General features: G+C 32.0%; 1 protein-coding gene across 1 annotated transcript; it reads right to left on the bottom strand.

Moving 5' to 3' along the window:
* Positions 1–846: 846 nt before the first annotated feature.
* LOC143206493 (uncharacterized) lies at positions 847–8,904 on the bottom strand. Its single transcript, XM_076419067.1, has 7 exons — positions 8,884–8,904; positions 8,808–8,823; positions 7,727–7,906; positions 7,548–7,666; positions 6,993–7,263; positions 6,816–6,935; positions 847–887 (listed from the first exon to the last, which is right to left on the bottom strand). The coding sequence occupies exons 1-7, from the start codon at positions 8,902–8,904 to the stop codon at positions 847–849; spliced, it is 768 nt and encodes a 255-aa protein (XP_076275182.1).
* Positions 8,905–10,900: the final 1,996 nt, after the last annotated feature.

The following is a 10,900-nucleotide window of genomic DNA, read 5'->3' as shown; positions in this document are numbered from 1 at the left end:
ACTGTTTTGCAGATATGACAAATGCATGAAAGAGAATGCAGTAATTAAATATAATAAATATCAAAATGACATTACAAGGAAAGGTTGCATCGAAAAAAACAAAAACTCAACGTAAAAGGTATATATGCTCTCAAATGAAAATAAAATACGTTACTCAGATATACCATTCTTAACTAGGTGGATTAGGCCTTCGGGGGATACCACTACATTAAAAAACGTGCCTATAACTCTACCTATACTAGTGTGGAAAAAAGCTCAATGTATACATAATAAAACAACTCTAACCGATAAATTATTGCGGCTGTAAAATTAATTGTAGTTTTAAGTCCTTCGATAATAAATGCATTTGATGTACTGTAATATTAAAATAAATTATATTTAATAGAATATTTGTTCAGTTATTTTATTTATATTAAAATTTTGTTATATGTCAGAGCCAAAATGTACTAAAACTCAGAGTTGCTGCGGCAACATTGCGACGTTTTGACAATTCTCCCGTGTCAATGCTATTTTGAACTGACTATATATTACTTTCACTTAATAATAAAATTTAGCTGAAAATCACATATATTAGTCTATAGTTAATGAATAATGAAATAAATGGATATGTGCCAGTAATTATAACGGTAATCATAACTTAATTATAACGTTAAATTCGTATTTAAAAAAAACCATAAATGAAAAATGCCACACACGTTGTATTCACCAGACATTGCTCTTTCAATGCATAAATATTCAATTGAACAACATCTCAAAATACAGTTTCAGGTTTAAAATTTACAAAACACTCTTAAATTTTTTTGTACTTCCTACACAAGAAAAACTGTTTAAATATAAAATGTCGTTTCAGTCCTCGAGCTTACTTTTTTCGAGTTTCGACTCCCTCTCTGAATGAATTCGCCTTTCATTCAAATGAAAATACAAACGCAAAGCCTTATCCGAGCGCATTGAACATATTTAAAGGTACATAATCTTGGAGAAACCGTTGGGATGTAGGATCCAAATAGGTTAATCCCGAACTTTAGACCGTCGATCCCGCGCGTCTTGTCAAAAACCCTCCGCTACGTCGCGACCCACATTCACACAAACTACGCATATCGAACGATTAACGGCGACCTATTAGACTATGCCCAATAAATTTCCTAGCTTAGGTCCGATATGGACCGCAAAATTCGGCCGAGAAAATTGCCATTCAGGCCCGGCAGCTGTACAATGTTGTGCACGCCCCAAGATAAATGACCTCGTGATTAAAGGATTTGTTGTTTGTTTCGATATGACGCACAATAAATACATCAGTTGTCTGTAAGTCTATCCAGTCGCGTGATCTATGTTGCTTTGTGTTGGGCTTCTAATCGCCAAACAATGGCGGATTATTCGAATGCTGGTTATTGTCGGCCTTGTAAACAAAACTGCATATCTTCATGGAGATCAATATACTAAAAAACTGATAATACATGATACAATCAACGTAATTTATATTATGTATCATATTTATATATTACCTAAGATACATATATAGTCTATTCAAAATGACAGTGAACTCACTTCACCAAGATATTTAATATATTCCCTTCCGCAATTTGTAAATTAGTTTTAGAATCAGACTCATTAGTTTTAGAATATGTTTCATCTCAGTTTATTCCAGTTAAAAATAGATGCAATGCTATCTCATACGTTCGAACATTTAACCGAATCAGCCTATAAAATTTGTCAGATTGTCAAACGTCTACAAAAATTCAAGAATATTGGATATAAAATCTACAGGTTATAAACAGCAAAACGTTGTTTTTAGGCTTTGCTTGTTTTGAAAAATTTCAAATGGTTTTTTTATTATTACTATGATTGAAAATACGGAAGCCAAACATAATAGATTGGGTCTGTAATCAGTTACTTCGAACAGGAACCAGCCATTGTTCAACCATGCCAGCAAAAGTTATTTCAAATATTAAGTTGCTACGGTTTTTATTAAAAAAATCTTTCACGTGTTGAATCTGAACTGCCTCCTCATACAGGTAAGGAATAAAGGTCAGCTTAATGTTGCTCTATCCGAGATCAAATATATGAAATGTATAAATTCACTAGCTTTTTCATTATAAATGTGACTTAATAAAATTATTTGATAAGAAACTGTTTGTCTCAAAAGTAGAAAGCTTAGATATCACTCTTAGTGAAAAAATAAAATTTTTAGAAGCATATAATAAAATCAAGGAAGACTTATTTTTATAATTTATCTACTTAATTGAGACATGGATATTTGAGAATTGGATCAATATACCCATATACCCAATGGTCACTTAATGCAAGCTAATAACAAGGATTGATTAGGTTTTATTAGTCGTAGCATTTATTAGTAGTATATTTCAGATATATTGTTCTTCACACTAGAAACAGGAATAGTTAATAACACCTTCGGTTTGGATGAACTCGATCAGTTAGTTTGACGGAGGAATTGACAAATGATGGAATTGTGAACAAATATTAGATTGATTGGAAATTAACAGCTTAGTTATTCACTTGAATGAAAGTTTCTGAATATGGGATTATGATCTATCAATGCTGATAATTTCCAAAACAGGGTTGTGAGAGGAAACAACTAAAAGTGAGTATATAATTGATATTCGATAAATGTAGGTAATAGTATTGTAGAATATGAAAGATTTATGTGATAATTAAATGCTTATTAAAGTATTATGTACTTATGTGTAATTGTTCAGAATATACGTGAGAAGTTTGTTAAAATGTGTGACAAGAGAAATAGTATTATTATTTTTCATATATGGCAAAAGCACTAGGGACAATGCGGTCAGTAAATCTGGTTTTATCAATAAAGATGTATACAGGTAATAAAAGAACAAACTAAGAAGAAATTGAGGGATACCTAAATGATTTTCAGGGAAATAATATACCGAAGGAAACATGAACTAAGTGTAAAAGGTATATAAAGTTTTTGGTAATTTACTTTTAAATTATATTACTTATACATTGTTAATATACAATTGTTAATTAGGTGGAATATGCCTCCGGGGGAAACCATTACATAAAAAAACTTATAGGAGGTATGGAGAAGTGTTCAATGTAATTATAACAAAACCCAACCCTGACATACAAACTATTATAACACCCTAATTAATTATAGTTTTATGTTATAATTTATGCATTATTTGTACTATAATGTTAAAGTAAAAAAACTGTATTTTCGTTTAATTATTTTATTTGGATTAGATTTTTTTTCTGCCAAAGTCAAAGCTAAAATGGATTAAAGCCCTGAAGTGATGAGCCAACATTGGGAGGTTTTGACATTATTAATTTAGAAGACGTGAGTTCACTGTTTTATTGAACGGGATATAGTTTCTATCTATTTGGAACTTTTAACAGTTTTATGAACTTTATTTTTTTCTATCTGAAGATCCAAAGATATCTACTATACGCGCCGAGTGAAAATATAAGGGTAATATTTTTTAATTAGCATAGAGAATGCTCTATTATTTAAATACAAGTACTTCAAGACAAAATTGAAGTTAGCTTCAGTGAGAATCGTTGGTTCTAACAATATAAACAAGTAAAAGGGCTCCAAAGGCAGTTTACTACGGGAACTATCGAAGAGGTCCTCAAATATCGGAGTGAGAGTAATTACATTATCACTGTTATATAAGCACTGATAAATAATTATAATAAACTAGCTGACCCGACGGACTTCGTCCTGTCAAAAAGATTTGTAATGTGGCAGTTTTTGTGCCTACGTATTTTAAAAAATTCTCCTGAACAGAACCATCACCCTGGTGATAGGGCGTTGTGAATAAAAAATAATTAAATAAAACATATATAAGGATTGAAAAGTAAGTAATCGCTTTATTGTTAATCATGTGAATCATAATTATTATTATTATTATCATTATATTGCTTTGTGGTATACGATGTTTTTTGTTTGATTACCTGGCGCATAGATAAACAAATCTGATGGTTTTCCAACACGGGAACAGGCAACATACAATTGACCATGTGAGAAACATGGGTTTTCTAGATTAATACCACAAACACTTAATGATTGCCCCTGGGACTTGTTTATAGTCATAGCAAAAGCAAGCCGTCAACATGTCTATAGGAAATTTGCCATTACCAATGTCAATGAGTTGTTTAGAGAATATGTTTCCAGATTGGTCATTTTGCAACTCGACACGCATATTCTTGCTTAAATGAAGTACTTTAACATGTTTCCACAAATTGGAGGACTTTAGACATGCATTGAGTTCATCAGCTGGCGTTGATCGTGGAATCACTGGCAATGTTTGACGAAAATCTCCTGCTAATAAAATCATTGCACCACCAAATCGGTTATTATTGCTACGTAGATCTTTTAAGGTTCTGTCTAAAGCCTCCAAAGATTTTTTATGTGCCATCGTGCATTCATCCCAAACAATCAATTTACATTGCTGCAAAACCTTTGCCATTGCAGAGTTCTTCGAAACGTTGCAGGTTGGAGTTTCATTTCTTTGCATATTTAATGGCAATTTTAGTGCTGAATGGGCTGTTCGACCACCTTCAAGCAAAGTTGCTGCGATTCCCGACGAAGCGAGTGCAAGTGCAATTTTATTTTGTGAGCGAATTGTTGCTAATATTAATGAAATAAAAAAAGTTTTTCCTGTACCACCAGGTGCATCTAAGAAATAAATCCCTCCAGTTTCATCATTTGTTACTTTCATAAGAGTTTCAAATACATATTTCTGTTGTTCATTTAACAGTGGAAGATTTGTTTGAATTTATTCTTTCAAAGCGTTGAGATCATACAGTCTTTCTCGATGCAACTCTTGGTTAAAAGCGTCATGCATTGGACGATTGGGCGCGGTCAGGCCTAATTGAATTAATAGTTTGTTTGACATTATCAAGCACATGTCCTCAATTGAAATCAATGCTTCATTGTAAATTTCTTCACTGATTTGTATATTTGGATTTCCCATTCTATTCCGTATTTGATACAAAATATCATCACACATATAATCTTTGTACTTCATCCACAAATCAATTGGGTTTGATGGGAAGCATGTAGATATGATTATAGAAAACAATGTTCGTATTTGATGAGTGTGTGATGATATTACAGCATCATTGAGAGTTTGATCCCAATGAGCGTCATTTTCAAGCAATTGCAAACGTTGACAGGCTTCTCTGTAGGATCCACACAATTCACCATCAACAGTTCGTAACTGTTGGAATGATGTTGGGCCACGTACATTGACTAATAGCAGTCGTAAATAAAAACATTCATCATTGCTTGGATGTACTGAATAAATCCGGCCAATCGCATCGGTGGAATATACATCTGTATATCCTGGAACTGGTTTTCCTTGTTTCCGTCGTATAAATCTCCTTGAGGATTGATTCCAGGTATAATATTTTGGCATTTCAGAATATAGCAATGTTTGTGCGAAATCATCGTTTTGGCATGTCTCAAAAAAACTGGTTAATGTAGTAGATGGTGGCTGAGCAGCTCTTTGTACTGCGTTCTGTGCTGTAAAATACACTCTTTGTCCATTTTCTAAATGCACAGCTAAGTGAACAACAGAAGGGTGTCTCTCATGAATAGGAAAAGAAAATATTCGCCAAACTGCTTCATTACTACTGACATAGCGGCCCATTTGGTATTGGGTAACTTCATCATTAGAATTCTCTGCACCAATTTCAATCACAGCCATATCACTCCCTTTGCTTACATATTTGCAAATGTATTTAATCGATTTCACTGAATGGCAAGATTCAACGTTGATGTGTGCTTTGAATGTCTTTGATAAAATGGGTGAATATGGAACAATCCAACGATTATCTATTTCAATATCTTGTTGATTTAATTTGACAATTGTTGATTTTCCATTGTCTGCTGTCGATCTGCGACGATACAATGGATAACCGTCATTACCAGTAATTGTTTCCGATATTAATGTCCGTGGATATCGTTTTGAACATTTACCATCCATCATACACGGTGAATTTTGATTAAGAGTTCCACAGGGACCATGTATCATGTTTTTGATAACTACCTCATGCAATCCAGGATCTACTTGTACATTAGGGATTTCAGCTGATATCACTGCATCAACTTCATTTGGCCTTATCTTTTCAACCAACCAAATCAAAATGTGTGCATGTGGCAATCCTCGTTTCTGCCACTCCACAGAATACATCCAGCAGCGTGTCTCACCAAACACATTATGTTTTACGATGAAATTCATTAAAGATTTCAACTTTTGTCTAAAGACTCTGGCTGTAATATCATGACGATCAATGGATGATTTCCCAGGTAATAACTCCTGCTTAATTTCTATCCATTGCGGATTGCATGTAAATGTGATGAACAAATCTGCTGTACCATAATGACGAACATACGACATGGCATCTTGAGCATATTCGTGCATATGCCGAGGGCTTCCGATGTATGTTGCTGGAAGAATAGTCATCCGACCGACATTCTGTGCATTTCCATCAGTATTAATCGCATCTCGAAGGTGAATATACTCTTCAGATCGGAGTTTGGTTTGATTCAACCTGATGAATGTTAATCTCTCCGTTTCAATTTTAACATACATGTCAACAACATATTTGTGATATAATCGGCGACATTTCAATATGCGATTATCTGCATTTTCCCGAATCATTAGATTTTTTTACAGAACCTGTAAACAGATTTTGTTTTAATAACATTCAAATATAAAATTAAAATACATAATATAGTGACTGAGATATTATCGCCATAGCTAAACTAATATTTTAGTTACCTGTAATGGGATTTATCATTTTTATTGATAAATCGTAGCCATCTTCACCTTGCCAAAATATAATGGGATATTGCAGTGCATCATATGAGCGGTGTGTTTCCTTTATAGGTTGTAATTGAAAATTCCGACGATGTAAAACAATATCACGGGATTCCAAGTTTTCTCCAACTACAACGATAGCAACTTCATCAATAGTTGGTGCATTAAAACGTCTTGTATGTTGACCTGCAGGTGTTTTATCAGCTCTGATTACAATTTTGTGATTATCGGATGGCATCAGATCCAGGGCAGTTTTAAACAATATAATCAATTGATTGTGTTGATGAAATAAAGTTTGTAATTGTTCTACAATAGACCTTTTTACTAAATTGTTATGTGCACAACGCAGATCAATTTCTTGTGGTGAATTGCCCATAAAATAAATTTGCAGGAATTTGTTGTCGCTATCTGACACTGGTAACAGTGAACCTGCTCTGTGATATATTTGCCCTTGTATCTGTAAATAAAAAAAATATTATGGTGTGGTATAAATTAATGGATTGTCAATGATCAAACTTAAATAATATTTGATCTTAAAAAGTATATATTTAATTTTAACTAATATCTATCAAATATAAAATATAATAAAAGTGTCACTGAAACTGAATCACCATATAATATGATGACTAAGTGATATATTTCGTAATGATTAAGAAATTGAAGATTAGTAACACATCTTAACTTTGGTGACAGAAAATTTTGTTCGCTAAAATAATTATGAATAACTGCTATAATACATACCTTGAAAGTTGGCATAAAATTTTCCCGAACTGCATTTGTTGCCCCAAATGAAGTCATTTGAAAGCAATTGTTATATTGTTGAATATGTGTCAAAAAGTGTATAGAATCTGTTCCTATTCCTGAAACCAATGAGTACAATGGTTCTGGTGGTGGATCCAATTGTATCAATTTCACTTTACCATTTGCGCAACACAATCCATTGGCTTCGTTTTTGTATTTTAATGCCTTACAGTGTGAGCAAACCAAGTTCATAGAACCAATAACAACACATTGGTAGTTACTGTAGTCAATTGACACATCGTAACTGAAAGCAGCTGGATTCAAACTTGCGCGATTATTAGTTGAATGTCGCGCTCGCGCTTCACGCGAATCAAATATAAATTATTTTTTCACTAATCACGAACTAAACAAACACTAACTAACTAAACACTCTGCACAAAACACGACATACGAATTTGTTTCGTGTATCACTTGACAATTCATCTGTCATCTGTCAAAAGTCATCTGTAACAGACAACTTTTTTTTTTAAATTTGATATGACTTGAACTCAAATCCTTTTAAGCCGTACAAATTGTTTTATTTATTTAAAATTTGAATTAAATTTTAAACAAATAAAAAATTTTAAATAAATAAAACAATTCGTACGGATTAAAAGGATTTGAGTTCAAGTCATATCAAATTTAAAAAAAAAAAGTTGTCTGTTACAGATGACTTTTGACAGATGACAGATGAATTGTCAACTGATACACGAAACAAATTCAAACAAAAAGGGCTATTTTTAGAGTTTTTCCAGCAATAATTCTAATTTTTCTCGCCGTAAAAACCATCCCTGAACTTCAACGAACATTTTAAAAAAAGATTTGGCCAAATTGGTCCAGGCGTTGTTGAGTTATGCGCTTAGGAACATATTTTGCGATTCATTTTTATATATAAGATAAATTAATTAATAAATTAAAATAGATTATCGATTAAAGATGGCGTTACCACGTTAGTCGTTATATTTTCCAATGATATTCGACTATGACTTGAACCACACAATCAATGAGTGTATAGAGTCATTCAACCATCCGAAACTTACATTCCTTTTAACCTTAACTTTTGAAGACGACCAACATTTACAGATTCTCAATCGTTTTGAAATTTCCTATACTACTCGCATGCGTTAGTCTGGTTCATGGTTTTCCAAAGAACAAAATTTCATCATGTTCAGGTGATTCTTGGAGACATTGAGATTGACATGGTCTTTATCTGAGAGTTACCCCAACTGGCGAACCCCTAGAACGTTGACGAAAGTTACTTTCGAAAACTTTTGAAATACACTCTAGGCGTAAGTACAATAACATCTGTTAAATTCATGGTTATCAATCAAGCACATGATCGATTTTAATATCTACAAAACTTCCCGAAACTGAAATACATCAAAAAATGTTATATCAAATCAAGTCCTATTAAAGCCAGCAGATCTAAAAAGATACCAACATATCTGTACCAACATTTTTCAGTAGTTTATTACCTGCTCTAATTTGATAGCATAAAATCTATCCACTTTTCATAACTAATTTAATATCAATTCTAATTATTCACACTATTACGCCCACTCCAGAAATATAATCCTCCCTAAATGTTTCAATCCATAACCCCTTAAAATAATTATTTAACTGTAATTAATTCTTCCACAAATCCGGCCAGAGCGGCGGAACCTCCAATAGTTTTAAATCAACAAAAAAATGATATGAAAAATGGTTACCATTTTATTCTAGCTAGAAAGAGACATAATGTTCTCTGATGTATCACAAACAAATCAGTATATAAAATTCTATTTTTATTGTAACTCGTCGACCCTGTTGTCAAATGTCAACAAAATTCTTCAAAGCATTTGTGATAGTAATTAGAGGTTACAAACCAGCAAACTTTTTAAACCAAAATTCTAAGTTTATGAGGTAACATTGCAACGGGCTGACGTCATAAATTTTGCGTACATTGGGTATCTTATTGGATTAACATATATAACAACTTCACAGAAATATATAGATGGTATTTAATTGGTGTATTTAGTAATTATAATGTAAAAACTTTTTTAAATTTCTTTCACAATTTTACAGTAGATAACTGGCATTTTCTTGTTGGAAATAATTATTACAAAATAATGTAACCGCAACATAGGACTTCATAATATTTAATTAGACATAAGGTGAAGATATAATAATAGCAGGCTCGATGTTGGGTCAGTCCTTCTAATAATGAAATAACCGCAGTTATCTGTCGCAAATATAGAAGGGTTTTCAAAAAGGTGTAACATAGATATAGATAGGAATGCTAAAATAATGCTAAATTGTACAGTAACAAATAAGTCATTATGCTGATTAACAAAAAATTGCAGAATTAAAGAAATAGTCAAAAATATTAGATATCTGGCTAAATATTTTTAGAAATTAAAAATATATAGAATATAATGCCATGGCACCAATTATAATACGAGTAGAAACTGTATATTTTCAATAATAAAAAACTTGAATCAATGGCGAGTATTCAAGATCAGAGTAGTTGGTAAGAACTATTAGCCCATCATGGAAATATATCAGTTCATATATCAATTATCATGGTAGTCATAGTGAACAAAATAATATTCAAATGATTTACACATGGACCATATTCTATCCGATTATTTTTTCTTTTTCAATTGCATTTTTTTTATAGACGTCTCATACTATCGTCCTATTACTTCGATTATAGGGCGTAATTCTAAATTATCCTTCGATAACAAGACAAGATATATGGTATCAAACTATATGGTACTATCAGAACATTCAACACAACCATTATTCAGAGGTTTCTGAGAGTTACGTCTCTATAAAACTAATCCAACAAAATATTTATTTGAAAGCAATAGCAAGAAAGCAGTAGTAGAGTACTATGAAAAAGTGTCAGTGCACTCGAATACACTCTTCAAAGATTTAAATGTGTGCGATGTCAGTGAACTCCGTAAGTTAAAACGTTTACTAAAATCCGATCTGATATGAATATAATAGTTTTTAAAATAACATAGAATAGTTTTGAAAATAAGTATAAGTTTAAAAGTTATACAGAGAAAATAATATTAATTTAATTTAATTCATAACGAATTCAATCAAAATGATAATATAAATTATAATTAATACTTGTACTTCAATTATATAAGTTAGCATTACTATTTTGGCATCATAACAGAATATATGATATATTGTATCTGTTACAAAAGAAAATGTTTACATTGTTCTTGTCAGTTTCAATTAACTGCTGCAGTAAATCATAAATCTCGATCATTAGAAAAATTATACCTTGAACATTTTCGATTTTCCTTCGCTGAACTTTT

This window comes from Rhynchophorus ferrugineus, unplaced genomic scaffold (assembly GCF_030347505.1).
Source record: "Rhynchophorus ferrugineus isolate W39M unplaced genomic scaffold, kcgeb_rfMv2 rfM1, whole genome shotgun sequence".
Taxonomy (NCBI): domain Eukaryota; kingdom Metazoa; phylum Arthropoda; class Insecta; order Coleoptera; family Curculionidae; genus Rhynchophorus; species Rhynchophorus ferrugineus.
The sequence above is the reverse complement of the archived record's forward strand: the minus strand, read 5'-3'. Positions and strand labels throughout refer to the sequence as shown.

Coding starts and splice junctions, on each gene's coding strand:
- LOC143206493 (XM_076419067.1), bottom strand. CDS start 8,904: ATGAATTTAACAGATGTTATT. Junction 7,667..7,726: donor TGGATTGTGTTGCGCAAATG/GTAAAGTGAAAT, acceptor CATTGGTTTCAG/GAATAGGAACAGATTCTATA. Junction 888..6,815: donor TCCCATTATATTTTGGCAAG/GTGAAGATGGCT, acceptor GAATTCATTCAG/AGAGGGAGTCGAAACTCGAA.